The 19,355-nt window shown below is 40.5% G+C and overlaps 2 protein-coding genes across 4 annotated transcripts in view; both read right to left on the bottom strand.

Moving 5' to 3' along the window:
* sdc2 (syndecan 2) overlaps nucleotides 1–6,432 on the bottom strand; it is a 54,591-nt gene extending 48,159 nt beyond the window's left edge. Inside the window, exon 1 of the mRNA XM_034215130.1 lies at nucleotides 6,002–6,432. Within this exon, the coding sequence (XP_034071021.1) occupies nucleotides 6,002–6,061 (60 nt within the window). The 5' untranslated portion in view covers nucleotides 6,062–6,432. The remainder of the gene's footprint in view (nucleotides 1–6,001) is intronic.
* A 3,990-nt stretch (nucleotides 6,433–10,422) lies between these two features.
* LOC117545402 (protein phosphatase 1 regulatory subunit 36) lies at nucleotides 10,423–19,110 on the bottom strand. Of its 3 annotated transcripts, none has more exons than XM_034215159.1 (11): nucleotides 19,022–19,110; nucleotides 18,684–18,748; nucleotides 18,437–18,578; nucleotides 17,626–17,762; nucleotides 17,155–17,224; nucleotides 16,948–17,046; nucleotides 16,585–16,725; nucleotides 16,202–16,244; nucleotides 14,149–14,378; nucleotides 12,473–12,673; nucleotides 10,423–10,902 (listed from the first exon to the last, which is right to left on the bottom strand). In XM_034215159.1, exons 3-11 carry the CDS (start codon nucleotides 18,535–18,537, stop codon nucleotides 10,626–10,628), a joined length of 1,299 nt encoding a protein of 432 aa, XP_034071050.1. In that variant the 5' UTR covers nucleotides 18,538–18,578; nucleotides 18,684–18,748; nucleotides 19,022–19,110; the 3' UTR covers nucleotides 10,423–10,625. The 3 variants fall into 3 exon arrangements, with proteins under 3 accessions (XP_034071050.1, XP_034071049.1, XP_034071051.1); XM_034215158.1 differs by having other exon boundaries at nucleotides 18,501–18,578; XM_034215160.1 differs by lacking the exons at nucleotides 18,684–18,748; nucleotides 19,022–19,110 and having other exon boundaries at nucleotides 18,437–18,640.
* Nucleotides 19,111–19,355: the final 245 nt, after the last annotated feature.

Raw genomic sequence — 19,355 nt, 5'->3', positions numbered from 1 at the left:
TTTTTCTGTTTAAATGTGAACCTCAGGAAAAAACATTTAAAAGTTAAAATGCATGAAGTTTATTTTGCCGTTATAACAAAGTAAACAGCAAAAGGTTGACTTCTTAAATGCTCACAAACTGTTGCAAAAGGAAAGCAGTCCAGTAGTCCCATACCAAGTAGCACTAGTAGCAGGGTCGGCGTCATGGGGGGGTCATTCGCGGGCCATGCCCCCCCAAATGAGTCACTGTGCCCCCCCCAACGCAGGGTGGGCAAGCCTTGCCACTTTGCCGTTTTTTTTAATTTTTTAAATCATATAAGTGAAAACGTTTTGTGTGAAATACATCAGAAATAAAGAATACAAATATAAAACACAGCCTGAGGTGTGCTCAATGCTGCTCTCTGATTGGTGTGTTGCTTGACCAATGACCCCAGACCTTTGTTTTGTTATCATTACGTGGCTGTGTGTTTAGATGAAAGCCCAGTGGCGATCTGTCCATCTGTTACACTGATTATACAGTAAAGCCATCGAAAATAATATGATATACAGTACAGTACAAGTACATGGGTCTCTGTGTTTCATTCAAACTCGGCTCTGTGTGTGTGTGGCACGAGCGCATTTTGTGAGTGCGCGAGCGGTAACGTGGAATGTTGTTGTTAGCATCCGGTTAGCTAGCTATGCTAACGGATATAAAGAGCTGTTTCTACACCAAGGTGGAGGAGAGTCCTCTCCTGTCAGACTGAGAGGATCGTATAACCTCAGCTCAGTGAGGTAAGGACTCTCTCAGTGTTTAGATAGTTCACTTTAGTGTAAGTTATCTCAGTGGGTCTCAAACGGTTTGGTCACCATTTATGTAAACAAGTATTTGCAAGGAACACCTTTATATGATCATTACAGTTATTAAAGAATAAGAGAATAAATGAAAAACGGGTATGAAATACTATAGGACAGTAACACAAGAATACAGTTTAAAAGGGGAATGATTAGTAAAATATCCATAAAGAAAAAGTAAATCTGTTTACAGTTCTGTTTCATATGGATGCTGAGAGATGTATCCATAGATCTCTTCATGTTGCTCTCAAAGTGCACCAGATTGATGCTTTTAACTTCAATATTTAAAAAATAATCTTCCTGGGGGAGCATGCCCCCAGACCCTCCTAGAGGAGGTTAGGTCCACCCCCATTTAAAACATGTTCACATGGATAGGATACTAACATTTGCACACTTTTTTCATATGGTGGCCTATGTCCATATGTTTCTGTTTTGGTGGTCGTGCCACAACCGTGCATGTATGCACAAGTCATAGGTGCGCTATACAATAGCACTACACCCCTGCAATGTGTGTGAAAGACAATAGACTTCACAGCATGTTTTTTGAAGTTGCGTTGGTTGTTGACGGCAGTGTGTGCCCCCCCTTGGTAAATGTGTTCTAGAGCCGACCCTGACTAGTAGCCCTCAGTTTGTCTCTTTCATCCCCCCCCCTGCCAAGCTAGACACTTTTCACACCTCAAACAGCAAACTGCAGACAGGTCCTGTCCTGGGAAAACCTGAGCCCCAAAAGGGAGGCAGGGATCACACTCCCCCCCCCCCACTCCATCTCCTTCATCTCTCTTCCCCCTACCAACTGGAACTGGAAGGCAGTAAAAAAACACACGTCCCGACACAGGGTTTTCCCCATTTCTCTTTGTCACAACCACAATCCCCTCCACTGCACGTCTGCCAAGGAAGTTTCCATTTGCTAAGCTAATTAGGTAGACGAAAGAGGGTGGGAACAGAGCAAAAAGTAATGTTCCAGATCTTATATGTCTAAATGTTTTCACCCAGATTGCCACAAGCACATGCAAAAATGGCTTTTACTGTGCGATGTCATAGCCTATGATAGTCGGCTATAGCCAAGGTGGCTGCGGCCCAACATAAACCAGCAGCCACAGCTCCCTAATGTGTTTTCCCCATGCCTCGGTGGCTGAGATGACAGTGTATTTTAAACACGTGGCTGTACCAGAGGGACATTAAAAGGCACGGATGCACACACAAACACATGCACAGTCAACAGAGCTGGACTATTTGAGAGTCTTTACGAGTGTGCACAAGTCCTCGCCAAAGTAAGAGCCAACTTTGTGACAATGGCGGAAGAGGAGGAACTACTTTCAGACACATACGACCCGCAGATGTCGGCAAATTCAATGCAGGGATTTGACATCTGAAGGGACAAAAAAAGGGGGTGTATCGTAAGTCAGATATACTCTTGCCCTTCATTGCTTCCAGATGCCTGAGAGGGAGATATAACGCCACTGTTCTCAGCCTAATCCGTGACGCTGTGGTAATAACAGGCAGCTTCTTGACCACGCTGGCAGCGGGGCGCAATGTACAGAGAACAACAACACGGGGGAGGCAGGAGGCTGTGTGTGTCAATGTGTGTTTATCTACTTGTCGTGTGTGTGCCTGCATGGTGACAAAACAGGAGTTCATGCGTGGACTGGACACAGATGGATTCAGGGGAAAGAGAGGGGGGTTGGTGGCGGTTGTGCTTTCAGTGGTCCGGGCAGCCGCGGCCTTCTGTAGAGTCCATTAGTGATTGCATAATGCTTGGCAGGGACAGGGACGAGTGAATGCACCCCCTCCCCCTCCCCCGATAGGGACGCACACCAGCGAGGAGGCACAAGTTGGTCCGCAGAGCAGGAAACTCTGTGCTCCTGTGTTTGTCCGCGGCGGATTTATTACAAAAATAAACGAGAAAACACAGTTTATCCAAAACACCAGCATGCAGGGGGGCTGTCTGCAGTACGAGGAACTCTAGGGTAATGCAAAAATAAAAGAGCATCATTAAATATACAGCAGGAGAAGCTGCAGTCGCTGCACAGCATCTGCTTCTATGTGGCACTACATCCTTTCATTTTTCAGCTCCGTTATGACCTCGACTTTTATTACATCCGTTATTTTTGTCAATTGTTCCTTCCTTTTTATTACGCACTACTCCCTTTGTATGTTCTCCTCTTGGTTACAGAATGGTGGAGAAAATAGTGTAACATGCGTTTTCCACCCACAGCAGACAGGCATTTGACTTATTCATTATATAGTACATTTCAAATGAAGTGCTGTAGATGAAGCATACTGCTTTTATCGGTGGAGAATAAAGAGGGAATTTGAACACTCCTCATTCAGGTTCAAGCCATAAAAAAGGTGATGGGTTGCGTTTAGCTCAGGAGAGGCAATAACATACTTTTAGGATTAATATAGCCAATCTGCGCAGAGGAAATAGAAGTGAGGGTTTTATAATGTTCTTGGTGTATCTAGGTTGAATGACGTGTGAATGTTTTAGCGAGTAGTTGTCTGGGAAAATGCTCGAGACAGCCTTAAGTTGAGAGGAAGGTCAGTGCGTCTGTGCTGATCTTTTCATTACCAACTAATCATCAGAAAACGACCGATTCAAGCAAGAAAATGAAACTGGATTAGCAGATAATATATCCCTCACAATACTCGCTTTGCACTTCCATGAGAAGTAATGAAAGACTTCCATTTGAACGCTTGCATTTGCTGCGATGGCCTTTTCCCCCTTGAAATACTATACAGGTTTTTTCCTCTGGCTTGAAATGTATTTTCTTTTCTAGCATTTGAGGGTAGTTTATCAGTAAGCTGACCTCACTTGCCCTTTTGAGAAACAACTCAGACAGCTGCATCATCTACATGAATGGGGTGAGTCCATAACAAATGCCCATGAGAGAGAAAATAAACAGACCTTCCTTGGGTTGCCTTCAGAACTCCTTTGAACTTGAACAGAGACATTCCATGTCATGTTGAGTCCGTCTCCTCCATCCTCCCAGTTCCTTTTCTCTCTGTTCTGCCACACTCCTGGTTTCCTCCGCCACCCTGACACTAATTCCCTCCCTCTTCTGAAGTTATCCTTTAAACGTAGCATCAGAGAGCGAGACAGCACTCAGAGCCCCCTTGTAAATCACAGATGCAAAGGGAGGTGAACAACACCCACGCTTCCCACCACAACATGACGCAAATTACAGACCACTACATCTGGTGAGTGGCGCACACCGAAACACGACGAGGTGGCCTGAGTGCATATTAGCCAAGCCAAACTGTTCCAAAAGTTTTTGAGAAAGACATGAATGGAAAATGGGACAAAAACAATGTGAGAGAAGAGAAGAAAGCACACTGTTACAGTTCCACATTCACTTGGTTGGCCTCATCTAATGAGAGATAGGATGATGATAACAACACACCCACATAGCTCGAGTGAATTTTGCTTCAACATGTGCCGAGACCTCACATGTTGCGTTACACTCAGAGCGTTACTGACCAAGCAAGCCAACACAAATAAAACTACAAGTCAGAAACATAAATGGTTTCTAGACAAAAGCACAACTGTTTTAGCCCAGAAATGATTGTGGGGGGGGGGGAAAGTGGTTTATCAGCAGTGAAATAATGTTTTCAAAAGCAACTGAGTCACACTGTGCTCCTGTGTATGCAATGTGCTAATTAAAACACAGACAGATGTTCCCAAAACACGTTATCAAGTCAACCACTTGTCAACACCAGAGCCAATATTGAGAATCAATGTCATGTGTCCCAGTGAGGCCTTCAGGGGACACAGATAGAAGGGAGGTAGATATCGTCGATTGTGTGTGTGTGTGTGTGTGTGTGTGTTTGATTTATCTTGTTTATAGTCAACTCAATCATGATAGTCAAGCATCCTGCCACGTTTTTGTGATTGATTAACTCATATTTTGTAAACATCTGTTGATTTAGGGTAGGATTTATACTCTATGTAACCAAGAGAATAACTGTGTACATTGTACTGCAATCAAATGTAGTATTGCAATAAGTGCAACCTTGGTGAGACTTTGAATTTCCTTTGACACTGTCATACAAGTACTGTACTTTCATATTTCCCATTTTATGGTCACTTTGTGCAAATTGGGCCATTGCATACACAGGGTCATTTTTGAATTGCTGTGTACAGAGAAACACAGCCCTGGTGTGAATAACATGTAAAAGTGCACTCTGAGGGTCACCACATGCAACACAATGAGTCATTAAAACAAGTGTCTGAATCAGCTAATCAGCGGCTCTAACAGGGGCACTGCGCCAAGCGACAAGTCACAGCCCACAGAGAAACAACAGGAGGGGGCACATGGAAGTGCCAAAATGTGTCATTCCAGCAGCCAGGCCAATTTTGCAGAGCCATGCACACACAGTGAGGAGCTCAACACTGACTTCAACCTGCAACTGGAACAAGGACACAACAGAGATGAAAGGTTTAAGTAAGCTGGTAGTAACAAATATTGGAAAGGACATTTGAGGATATTAGATCAGAAAACCATTTAATGCTTGCCACCAGAATGAAGACTTAAATACATAATCTGTTTAGTAAGTGCCAATAATAATAATACATGCATTTCAGCAAGCATAGGAATCAAAAGCATAACAAATCACTACAATACTGCTCATATAAAGGAGCTCTGTGTTCCCTGACAGTCAGTGTGGTAATACTTTATTTTAGACGTCATGTAGTTCCTATGTGATATTTTCAAAGCCTCTCTATAACATATGTCTTAATAGTTATTACCTTATAGATGTGAAAGAGTGTTTTAGGCTACAGATAAAAGCATCCCTTTAAAGTTGTTCCCCATGTTTAACATATGCTGAACATCTACAGGGAAGCAGTGAGAGAATCACATTGACCTCTACAGACTGTACTTAAGCTTCATGCATATTTCAGTATATGCTTTAAGGACAATTGCCATGGGCTCGTGCAAAGTAGCAGCAATAGGCCTGTCTGCTTGGATGTCAGACAGAGATTCAATGGAAACTTATCGGGGAATTACGCATGCAGCGTTTTTTCTTTTTTAATCCCGCATAGTAAAGCAGTGCATTGCACACACGATGAGTACAAACATGTAACTGTTTCCATTGAACTGCTCGGGTTTTCTCAAACAAACAGCGAGTGGTCCGTAAAGTTGCCGTTCACCCCCACAGCTATCACCCCGTTTTTAAGTTCCAAAAAACTTACCCTTTCCCCGGAGAGGAAGACGGTCAGCCCGAGAGTGAAAATTATCCAAACGTTCCTCATTATTCCTCTTTGTGAATTAAAACGCGTTGTTGCGAGTGAAATGTCAAATGTTTCCCCTCTGCTTCTTCTTCTGCTTCTCCCTCTCGCTTTCCTTGCACCCTTCGCTCCAACTCCTGCCGCTTCTCTCTCTCAGGAGTGGATCCCACCGGATACGTGTTGCGTTTTGGTAATTCCTCCCCCCCTCTCTCTCCAGGCACTTATTTTTTCTCTCTCTTTTCTGTGTGTAAACCTGACAAAATATTTACAAATACGCACGGTTTCAATTGCAAAGTCCTCCCTGCGCCTTGTGTTTGGTGAAATCCGCACGAGGACGGTAGCTCGCTCTCCTCTCTCCTTCAGCGCTCACTCGAAATAACGACGACAAAAAGCACGAGCCCGACTCACGCGCTACTGAGTGCGTGCGCTCTTTACGGCCATGTCACCGCGAGACAGAAAGAGAACTTGCGACAAGTAGCACAAATAAAGCCTATCATTAAAACACTAGCATCTTGGCACTCATGACAGACCAATTATGATGAGCTCAGGCTTGTATTCCGTTACAATAACTAAATACCTGTAAAAATGTAACCAGTAACCCAAGTATAACAACATAAAAGTATTGTAACCTGATTACTTTCTGTTACTTTTGGATGTTGTCAAATGCAATGGCAATACATTATACACATGCTGTTTTGGTTTAGCACATGACTTAACTAATTCGATAACTTGTAAAATGTGTAATATGTAATGTGTGATCATGTGCTTCGCAACATATCGTTCTTGTATTGTAAAAGTGTAATTTTGATAGTAATCCACCTTGTTTGAACTATACCAGTAATCTGATTACGTCTTTTTCAAGAAACTGTAAAGGAATACAGTTACCTTTTTTGTATCCTTATTATCCCGTTACTCCCCACGCCTGGTTTTGCTGTAAATATATAGATTATCATTATCTATTGTCTTTTTTCTCTACTGGTGAGGTCGGATAACAGACTAATTGAGCCATTTATTTCTAAATCGAGATAACGATCTTTAATTGCACCCTAATGAGGATTCCATAATTTCACTCAGGCACTGCACTAAATTACAATCAAGTATGTTTATTATGCAGCTGTGGAATTATTAACATATCTGATTAGTCCCTCATTGGTGCTGTAGGGATGTCGTGAAATCTATGCACCACTCTGTATTCTCTTTGTATTGGAATAGAAAAGGCCCACTACATCTTGTTAGATATACCACATTTCATAGTTCAGCCATGTATGGGCAAAGTCTCCCCCTGCTGGTATAGTGAACAACTTCCCCCCTTTATATACTGAATAAAAAGTAATTCAAAAAGGTTTGCCTGAAATAGAGTTAAGTAACTGTAGTCCTTGTTGTTTACATTTTATTTTTGCATCTCTAAACTGTGAAATGTATGTTCAGAAACATGCAGAATTAGTTTTATACCTGAATAATCTCAAGAATCCTCTTTTTAAAGCACTATGCACAAAACGTCTGTTCACCTATAGAATACAAGTGTATTTTTGTTCTACTGAATACACATTTACTAGCAAAATCTTCCACCTCACAGTGAAATCTCATATAACTCAAATCCATTCAAAACAGCGCAAACTGCATTTCCGCAGAAACATTTAAAAACCTCTAATCCCACCTGGAAACACTCTGCCCTTTGTGTACCCGACGACTCCCCCCCCCCCCCCCCCCCCCCCTCTGATCACAAGTACTGCCAAACAAAATTCCTAAGGCACCAATTTAGCCACACATATTACCGGTGAGTTCTGCAGATACAAGGTGACTTCCTCCAGAGCAACATATACGTGTGATACGGTAGTAAAGAGGTCATTGAAAATTGTTTCAGTGCTACCCTAAAATCTCACAATTACCCATAGTAATTTGGTCCTTATCAGAGCAAGTATACATTAAGACTGCTGATCTTAACCACATGATATCCCATCCCTCACATGGTTGAACTAATTACCCTTTAACACTCAAATGGAAAGAATTGTGAGTCACATTCTAATTAGAAAACATTACCAATTAGTGCCACTGCTGGTTCTCTAATTTTTTCAAGAAAAGTAAAACTTTTGAAAGGAATTTGAAAGGTCTTTAATAATTCTAACAAGAATATTCTGTATTCAATGATTCATTAATTGCAGCTTTGAATAATTAACTTGTTTCTACAGTTTTTTTTATTTTAAATCTACCAAAAAGCCAGCCATTTTAATTATCTTAATGTTGAATTGTCCTTTTGTTGATTGTGATTTCCTCAGCAAGAAGGAATGCAATCAAGAGATAATGACACTGATTTTGTTCAGTTCCTGGAATATTTGAAACCCAGCATTTCAGTTTCAGGGATAGCACCAGGTGGTTACAATTGGGGAAAACATTGCTCTTTTGAGAGTTTACTGGAATGAAATCCTGGTGTATTTATTGATTAAGACTAGAGCAGCGCATTTTCTTTGATATCTTCACCGCTGATGAATGGAACCAATTCTGAAACGTTGACTTTAATTAAATGTATTATGTCAACAGATTTCTCATAACTGTATTAGGTTAGTTGAAAACAATACTATTACATTTAAATCAAAAGTATTAGGTTCAAATAGTATTGCTTTCAACTAACTTAATACAGTTATGTGTCATTTGTTGACATAATACATTTAATTAAAGTCAACTTTTCAGTTTTTTCAGAGTAGGGGCTACATAATATATGTAAAGGTAATATGGCAACAATGTGCTAATTCCCTTTTCGAGGAGATATAAATGAGCAAATAGATACTACCCTAACATGTGTTCTGAAGGTATGTAGCTCTAAGGTGAATTGATGCAGTGCTTAGCTTAGCATCAAAACTTAAAAAACAGAGAGAAAGCTAGCCTGTCCAAAGGTACTGTATCAACAATAGGTAACATCTATTAACAGCTAATCTTACGCTCACTGCACACATTATATCTTGTTTTAATAAAAAATGTGCACAATCTGAAGTGTAAAAGCAAATCATGTATTTATGAAGGATTGTGTAAAGGACCTTTATTAGCACTGACCAGAAATGCTGGCCAACAAATATGCTCACACCAACTCCCTCGTAAAACTGTGAATTGTTGTTTAACACCACATTTTGTATACAGATGAAACAAATGAGGTATGCGTAATAAAGTGGTAGCCTATGCATATTGCTTTAACTTTTGGAAAGACCCAGGCTAACTTTTTACAGCCTTTCTGCTAAACTAAGCTAACCGGCCGCATTCAGAAATGTAACTTGCAGACTTGTCAGTGTATCAGTATTCTCAGCAAAAAAATACTAATCAATTGAGCGTATTTTAAAGGAGTAAATTAATTTCTACCAGAAAGACTTGGACAAAACGGAGGACCGCTTTGATTAAAACCAGTGTAAACTTAAACCAACAGCACTTTAAATGTTTGAAACTAATTTAGGATATAACTTGTCACCCATCTCCCACCGTGATGCACAAGATTCCCAGGCTTCCTCCTCCTCCTCCTCCGAGGGCTCAACTTTACTCCTAGTGTCCAGGATTACGTCGCCAATTAGGGCAAAGGCAAAGCCCCTTATGGTAACAAGCCTGGGCTGATTATAGTGTGCATGTGTGTGTTGTGCGTGTGTCAGTCATGTAACTCCCTGTTGTGAGGAAGCAGAAGGACACACGAGACAGCGGAAGCCTTCAATGAAAAAAAAGTGAACACTGTTCTGGGTGACAAACTCTGTGTGAAAACTATATAATTTAATTTCCCAAGTACACATTATCCAATGTCAATAATGTATGCAATGTGCTTGACTTCCTTCATTTTCACATATGAATTGAATATATTTCAGACTCTATAGAAAGTGCAGACCTTCAAAGTTTTTATGGATTCCATTATATTTTATTCAACAGCACCTCCAGCTGGCAAATAAGAAACTGATTAAAATGCAGGTGCAAATAGTGTGTGTGTGTGTGTGTGTGTGTGTGTGTGTGTGTGTGTGTGTGTGTGTGTGTGGTCTAGCATTACTATACTTGTGGGGACCTAAATCTGTTTACATAGTCACGTGTGGGGACTGGCTTCCCTTATGGGGACAAATTGGAGGTCCCCATGAGGGGAATCATTAATTTTAGGGTGAAGACTTGGTTAGGTTTAGGATTAGGATTAGGGTTAGGGTAAGGGTAAGGTTAAGGGTTAGGGTTAGGCGTGTGTTGGTTATGGTTAAGGTTAGGATAAGTCTCCAGGAAATGCATGTAAGTCAATGTAATGTCCCCTGAAGTGATGTATACATGGTATGTGTGTGTGTGTGTGTGTGTGTGTGTGTGTGTGTGTGTGTGTGTGTGTGTGTGTGTGTGTGTGTGTGTGTGTGTGTGTGTGTGTGTGTGTGTGTGTGTGTGTGTGTGTGTGTGTGTGGTGTGTGTGTGTGTGTGTGTGTGTGTGTGTGTGTGTGGTCCAGGGAGGTATTTCTGAAAATGAGCCGCACAGCAGAAAGAAAACTTGAATCGTTCTCTTTTTCTGACCCCTGTGTGCTGGAGGTTGTCTTTGTTATACCAATACAAATGCACACTCACACTCAAAACATTCTGCCACTTTCACACATACACATCATTCAGTGTGTGAGGTCAGTGCCTGAACAGTAGCTGCAGAGCGTCTTGTGTGTGAGCGGGGGGTGCTGCCATATCTGACACGGCCTGTGGACTTGGCTTCCATGAAGGATGACCTGCTACCTCCAACATGGACGCCAGGATGATCCTCACTGTTGTTACTAACATCACTCTCTGGTTCATGGCTGTAATCCTCATCTTTGTTGTTCTCTTGCTCTCCATAGGGTGTCAGAGTGCTGCGGCTGAACTGCATCAAGGGCTTGCCGAGAATCCCGAAGCTGATTTAAGAAAGAAAGTCATTTTCTGAAAGGTATAATGGCACAAAACACACATGAAATAAACGTAATATCTCCACATATGTGGAAAGTAATATTCTATGAATAATTCCACTCTTTAGGTTGATTGATGATCTGGTTAGATGCCAATAAAGATCCCTTTACATATGAAATCTTAGATTATTTGGTTAAAAACCAGACAAAGCGTTCTTTAACACAATATGACCCCAGGGAGCTCTGAATAGAGTCATGGGGAGTGGGTTTTCCGGCACCTAATCACAAAAGGGTTTAGTTTCTCTCTCACATTAGTTCCCAATTTCTAAGAAGTTGAAACAAAACAGACAGGAGAAAGGAAATACTTTCAATGCAATCACAGCTACGTGTCCTTTAAACTAATCATTACTAGTATCCAAATACATCTATAAAGCTTCTCTATTCTTACATTTACACAGTATCAAATGAGACCCTTTAATGCAACAAGGGTCACTGTAGTTCTTCACAAACTGCAGCTTTATGAACATGTACAGTAAGTGTATGTTTTTGAGGTTTTTAGCCACACATACTGTACATGGTTAAAGGTATGAAATATGAAAACGGTGGGAACCCTTTAAAGCAATCAAGTGGCTGGGGAAAACAGTGAAGCATATAGTAGGGTAAAACACAGATCCTTATTTTATGAGTTTTGTTGACCACACCAGAAGTGCCAAGCATTTGACACCAATAGCATCCACATGTGGCTCTTAGTCTGCCACATACTTATGACTAAGTGCATAAGTATTGGCTAACAAGTTAGCCACAAGCACTTGAGAAGCTAATAGCTTATCAGTGGTATCCATTAGTTGTTTTTGGAATATTTCTCGGCCCCTTGTGGTCATTTATGTATCAGACATCATAGTCAGAGATGGCAAAAGTACACACATTCTTTACTCAAGTATAAGTACAGATACTCGTTTTAAAAAATACTCTGGTAAAAGTAGAAGTACTGACTAAACTTCTTTACTCAAGTAAAAGTAAAAAAGTATGGGCTTCAAAATGTACTTAAGTAAAAAGTACCCATAACTAGCAGCTGTTTTAAAGAGTACCTGACCGGCCTTTATATTAATAGAACAATGATGTCATTGTTAGCTAATGAATGTTTCCATGCTGAACAACGGCAACATGACAACGTTTTCATTGGTCGCTCTTCTTTAGAGAAGACCAGGAAATGATGGATACACGGATCGTGTTCAAATCAATAGGCACGCAATGACTCTAAATAATAATGATCACGCCACCAAATGCAGATTAAAACTAAAGTAACAAACCTGTTGTGAAAATGTAAGAAGTAGAAAGTACAGGTATTTGTGTTAAAAATGTAAGAAGTCAAAGTAAAAAGTCATCACAAAAATAAGTAGTGGAGTAAAGTACTGATACCACAAAAATGTACTTAAGTACAGTAACAAAGTATTTGTACTCCACTACTTCCCACCTCTGATCATAGTACATATAACAATAACTGTTGCTTTACAAATATCCTTGATCAACCTACACACATCACATCCTGTGTAACATATTGGGTGATCTTTTACACCACCTGAGAGTTGCCAGCTGCTGGTTGAGCTCCTCCATCAGGACCTTAGTGTCACAGGGGCCGGCCTGCAGCGGGCTCTGTCCCCCGGCCTGGTTGCCGAGGAACAGATGGGGGGAGCGCTCTTTGGGCGAGGGCAGCAGAGACATCATCAGTGGGGATCGCTGATTAACTATACTGCTGAGGGAGGGACGTCTCTGAGGCATTCTGGGGGGGGAAAGTCAGATCAAGAATATATAAATACTCAATGGAAACATGCATAATGTGAACAAGATATATTCAGAAAAACACACAGGGCAACACATTCATACTGGCTTGACTGGTAGTAAAAAGTAAGAGAAAACTTATTCAACACCAACTAAAGATCCATCTGTATAGTAGTTCATATACACCCAGCCAGCTGTATAAGCATTTTAAAAAGAAGAAACTCTCCATGTATTCCATTGTGTCATACATACCCTTAGTTAATGGTTAAGCAAATATCCAAGACTAAACAACCAGGAAAGCTATAATGGGAGCCACATTCTCAAAATCCAGGTGCAAACACAAAACATATATAGTGTAATGTTTTTTTTAGACCATATTTTTTTTATTTCTGCAACATAGCTGGAAGCATTGCTGATTCTGCTCCAAAATCCTTTGTGTACAGCCACCCTCAGGGGGAGAGCGAGCTTCAAACGTCAGATTATTTGGTCTCGACCTGACAGCAGGAGAGAGCTCTGACAGCTTACACTGCTGTCAATCTGGTTTCAGAAACAGCAGCAACATAAAACAGGCTGTCAGACATTCCCTCCTATCGGACAAAGCTATCCGTCTACATCAATCATCATGTTCCAGCTGGAGGTTTTGACATGACATCCATCAGACAAAGACAACTTCACTGCCTGAGCCATGAAGTTATCTAATCCATGAAATGTTGAATGTCTGCTGGACTGGTTACACAAATTGGTGATTAGACAATACATTATATTCGTTATAACATCTACTATATATATATTTATATCAACAATGGATGACATGTTTACTTCTACAGTATATGAATATCAGAACCAGAATCATAATCTGAATACTTGAATTATCCTGGGGGAAATCAGGATCATTACAGTGTCTCCAGTTTAAAACAAAAGATAAATAAATATAAAATACAAATATTATTATAAATAAATTGACTAAAATATGAAATGCAATAACAAAGATTAGACGTATAAATAATAAATACAATTATTTGTATTAACATAAAGTAAATGAATACAATATGAAATGCAATACAAATATTATTTATATATAAATATATGTATATATATATATATATATTTACAAACATAAGAAGTTAAGAAGTTGAAGTAAAATGTTTAATAAAATGTGCAGTTAAATTAGAAGTGTGCACATTGTACTAAAATATGCAACATGTATACTACAATAACTATGATGTAATACTAAGTATTACTAAGTACTAAGTAAAAGGCATGCTGTCACTCTCCAGTCACCTTCAGCTCTACAGAGCTTCATATCTTTGTTTAGCTTATTGATCTGGTTCTCAGGGCTGAAACTCTGTTGCTTCACCACTCTCATCAGTAATGTTATTGGCAGCAGCAGGCAGGAGTTTTCAGAAACAGAAAAGCCATAAAAGCCCACTGTGTGCCACCTTTCCTTGACTCAACCTTCCCTTGGCTTTAACACACCTGTGCTTAAATGAGCTATTCCATTCCGTCTCCTCGGGGTCAGCTTCTCCCGTCTTCACTGAACCATTAACAGCAGTGAAGGTCGTCCCTGAGTCCCCATCAGTCCTGTTTCTCACTGCCATGTTAAAGGTGTCAGAGTACAGAAGACGCCCCACCTCCTCTTGGATGTCCCTCAGGTCCTTCCTGCCAAACGTCACCCAGGCTGCATAACAGAAGAAGCTGTACAAGCACTAAAAACAAAGGGGGAGGGGAAGAGAGGAGGAAAGATGAGGAGTTCTACACTCAAATAAATGTAGTCCTTAACCCAATAGTTAGACAATCAGGCCATTTCAATGGCCTTTTTTCGCCACGTATAAGATGGTATTTTAAAAAGGTCACATACAGAGCAGGCATTAAGCTGTTGGCTGCTGGTGTTTGTTTGATATTTCCCTCCCTGTCCACCCACCTGGCTACAGTAGAGAGCCTGTCAAAGCAAAGCACCTGTGTTGAGTCAACATCTCCTCCCACTAACTAATTCATTAAGGCTAGCAGGCAGAACCGGCACTCAATGTCTGTCTGTTCTGCTCACTGCCGTCTGTATTCACAGATGGTGAGCCGGCCTTCACGCTCTCGAGCTGAAGGCTTCATTTATTTCCCTGTACACATGAGGCAATACAGTTTCAGATGTTTCAACATGCTGGTTTTGGGGAAGAGATTTCAGGTCAGTTACAAGTCAGATTTATCCTGGCATTACGTTTTTATTTTTTATTTGAGGGGTTGGAAATGGATTCATTCCAGTTTCATATTTCCCTCTTTAACTGAGCAATTCAGCATTAATACCTTTATTGATATCGATACACCATTGCATATATACTAGGGCTGTCAAGTTAACGCGTTAATAACGCGTTAACGCAAAAAAAAAAGAACTCCACTAATTATTTTAACGCGATTAACGCATGTGTATTTTTTGTCCTCGGCCGCCCCGTAGTTTCAGAGCGCATCGAGTTTAAAATACCATCTACAAGCTGATGCTGACAGCCCCGCTCCTGCCGCCCGCTTGTGGCAGACCACACTTCCACGCTCACCGGCAGGCACCGACTGGCCATCTGGAGGACCGGGAGGGTGTGTGTATGTGTGGCCCGAGCGAGAGAGAGAGAGACCTTACGTGCATTGTTGTTGTTAGCATCTGGTGCTAGCTAGCTGCGCTAACGGATATGGAGCTGTTTAAATGAAAACAGAGGAGCGACATTTCGCCACAACTGCGCCGAGCACTTGACTTTATGCAGGAAGCCAGACAGTGGGACATTGTACGAAAAGTCAGCACACTCAGCACGGATAGTGCGCAACATGATTGCAGCGTCCAGGCAGCTCCCGTTCGAGCATATGCCTTGAGTTGCACATAGCTCCAACGATCCATCACACTCACACACACACACACACACACACACACACACACACACACACACCACACACACACACACACACACACACACCACACACACACACACACACACACACACACACACACACACACACACACACACACACACACACACACACACACACACACACACACACACACACACACACACACACCATTTGTATTGTATTATTGTATGAGAGAGGTTCCAGGTTGAATTGAGGCGAATATTTGTAATGTTCAGAGGTTGTTGTGTTTAATATTCATGAGAATATTTGTCATTGTTCAAATGATAATAAACATTAGCATAAAGCATATTTGTCCACTCATATGTTGATAAGAGTATTACAAACTTGAAAAATATTCCTCTAAGGTACATTTAGAACAGATAAAAAATGTGCGATTAATCGCGATTAACTATTTTAATCGACTGACAGCCCTAATATATACACATATTTTAAACATTTATCGTTACATATCATACCCTGTGCATATTTTTACTTTAACTTCTTAGGTTAATGTCAATATTTTATTTTATTCAATTCTAAAATGGAGCAACTCCCATGGGATACAAATCAAGTATTGTATCCATCTATTCAGATTCTGATTCATTTAGTACATTTCCTGCACATTGTTGGATTATTCTGCACTTACCGCATGCAGCAGCCAGTCTGTGCTGTTTGAGAACATCCGGCCCCTGCAGAAACACAGCAGAGCTTGGTATGTTGTGGTGAGCTGTGATTGTTTAACTTTTGTTGTGGTTGATATGATGTTTTGGGGCACTGGGTCTCATATCTGGTTTCACATTTTTTGTTTTGCATGATTATGTGACTATATTTTATATTTTTGCACCAAGTATACCCCCATCTGGCAATTTATAAAAGCAGCAATGCAACATCAGACCAGTAGCTTTAGCAGAGCTTCTCAGTTTCTTAGGTCTCCTTCGGCTATGCATTGGTATCCAGAAGGTATCAATACAACCGAGTGAAAACATTGCAATGGGAATAGTTATTTTCTGAATCTGAACAAATACTCACTTTTGATATGCTGTGTGTTGATGCTGTTCCATCTCCAGGTCCATCATTAGGCTGAAGTAGCAGACAGCCAGCTTCTTTTGTGCTATTTCCTTTTTGGCAAAAGCCTCTGCCATCATCTTGTGCTCTGTGATGCGGTCGACACTGGCAGATTGTTGAGAAAGGGAGTGAGGGTGTAAACATACAGGACAGATACAAAAGAAAATTGAAAATATATATAAAGAAAGATAGCTCACAGGCACTGGTGGATAAAGACAGGAAAAACATACAGACTGGTAAGACAAACATTACAATACAGGCAATAAACACCAGCCATAGGACACATGATGGCAATGTAAGAAATAGACAATTTATTGTCGCACGTACGCCATTGAAGATTTGGGCATATCCTCCAGAGACTTGTGTTCAAAGAAACAGGACAGGTAAAGGAGAAGGGCAGGCAGGACGTCATCAAGAGCTTTACACCTAGGACACAGACAAGCAAATAGTATTGGTGAACAACTGATCTTGAAATGTGAAACAATGGAAACTATGCGCATGTAAAAATAATCATCATGTCTTTGTATTCCTTACTTTAATACAGCCATGAAGCTGAATGGAATTGGAAGCAAGTAATTCTCCTGTAGCAAACTCACAGCCACCTCTGCAACACAGAGAGTTTGTCAGCAAAGGGTTAAAGGTCATCCAGCATGCAATGAGTATACAAATATGTCTCTCTTTGGCAAAAATAAAACCTTCATAGTGCAAAGTTAGGTATAGTTTTGTATTTGATATTAAGATCAATAATTCATGTTTAACTTGATTTGGGAAATACCAAATGTATGAGCCAATCTAGAAAATAATGTATAGTCTACCCCAAAACTTCAATGTTCTTTGAGTGTCACTGTTGGGATAAAAGCACAAGCTCTGACAGAAATGGAGCACGTAATCTAATGCCAAAATGCATCAGTTCAGCAAATTACCAATGTTTAACATGACAGAAGCGTAGCCGACCCAAGTCATACAGTATTATTGTCAGGACTTCAACAACATATTGAAACTTGCGTTTAACATCATCAGTTGTAATGCAGTCTCCTCGCCGCCTCATCACAGAGGACCTGTAGGCATGCAGATGAGCAGGACGCAGGCTCTTTCTAATGCTCTGGCGCCCTCTATGGTTCAACGTGCAGATCTCAGCCAGCCTGAGCAATAGGAAATATTAGCAGTGATGAACATGTGCAGGTTTGACTGTGAAAAAAGTGCATTGCAAAATATTGTATGCACTTACAAAAACGATTGGTTATTATAAGGCTACATTTATTTTGCTTTTCGAACCACTATAAACAGTTATATAACGTAGACTTGAATTTATAAAGAAAAACGTCTGAAAGCTGCTTGTTGTAGACCAGGGTTGTCGAAACTACGGCCCTAGGGGCCAACTTCGGCCCTTCGTCAACTTGTAATTGGCCCTCAGTTAAGTATAATGGGGTATGGCCCACACCTGAAACTTATGCTAGTCTTATATTTTGATTCTTAAATATATGAAAAAAATGTATATTACATGATATTCATGTGTTAATAAGCCCAATTTTCAAATAAATTCAACCAATTAAAGTTGAACACATTTTCTAACACAACTTAATTATAAAAAAGCCAGATAACTTATTTGCATAACAAGCTTATAAAAAGCAATCTGAGGCTTCTATTTTAAGGGATGAGCAGCCAACACTTTTTGTAACAGAATGAAAATAATTCTAAATAAATCTGTGATGTAGGCTGTTTTTCTTTTTCTTTCACCATGTTCAATTATTATTATTTAGAATATATTTGATTGATTTTGCTAACTAATAACTTAACTTATGAGGCAATACCTCACCTGTAGTGAGTGGCCCAGCCCATAATATATTTTTCTGTATGTGGCCCCTTGTTGTAGACCTTACCACTCTGCTCGCTGTTGAAGCTCTTTGAAATTGACATTAGTTTGCCTCCTTTTTCTCAAAACACACTCCTCTGCTGGACTAGAACAAAAAGAGAGAGATGTGCACGAGACAGTTTAACGACGTCTCGTGACTGTTAGCAGGTGCATGCTACTGTAGCTGGTAATCAGGCCCAGCTGCGCTCACCTGACAAACTCCACTGTTCGACTTTCATCCCTCCACACCCAACGTCCTGAGGGCTGTACACTCAGCTGAAAGGTATTTCCCAAAAGTCAGACATCACTTTTAAACGTGCCACTTTAATATGAATTGTAAATATTGACTATTAGCATTACTACAATAAGATACTTGGACATGTTAGACGGTTAACGTGAAATAAAAGCGCTGCACAAACACCGGTAGGTAGTAGGCTAGCCAGTTGTTAACAGTTGTCTGAAAACTTGTAAAGTGTCGTGTCTTACGTTCTGCTTTTGTCTCACAACGTTTGTAAAACTAAGTGTGTCCATCTCAATGCGGCTACTTACGTGTTGTAGCTCCTCGGAATGTTTCGACATTGTTGAGTCCAAAACTTTGTACAAGTTAGTTAGCATTCCTTCCTTTTAGCGTTTGCTAATGTTAGGAGTACTGTTTCCAGGCAACGACCAATAGTGGAAGAGGCTGCATCCCGACGTAGTGATACATGTTATTACGTCAATATATAACCTTCAAAATCAGCTTGATACGAAATGACTTTGCTTCATTTTACAAGTTGCTTACATTTTCCTCTGCAGTATATGACACATTAGTTCTGTCTTGGGGAAATCGCAGCTGTAAAGCATGGTCGAAAAACAATATAATTTCCTATAGCCTATGTGATTA

Source organism: Gymnodraco acuticeps, unplaced genomic scaffold, assembly GCF_902827175.1.
Source record: "Gymnodraco acuticeps unplaced genomic scaffold, fGymAcu1.1, whole genome shotgun sequence".
Taxonomy (NCBI): domain Eukaryota; kingdom Metazoa; phylum Chordata; class Actinopteri; order Perciformes; family Bathydraconidae; genus Gymnodraco; species Gymnodraco acuticeps.
Note: the sequence above shows the minus strand (reverse complement) of the source record. Positions and strands in the feature narration are given on the sequence as shown.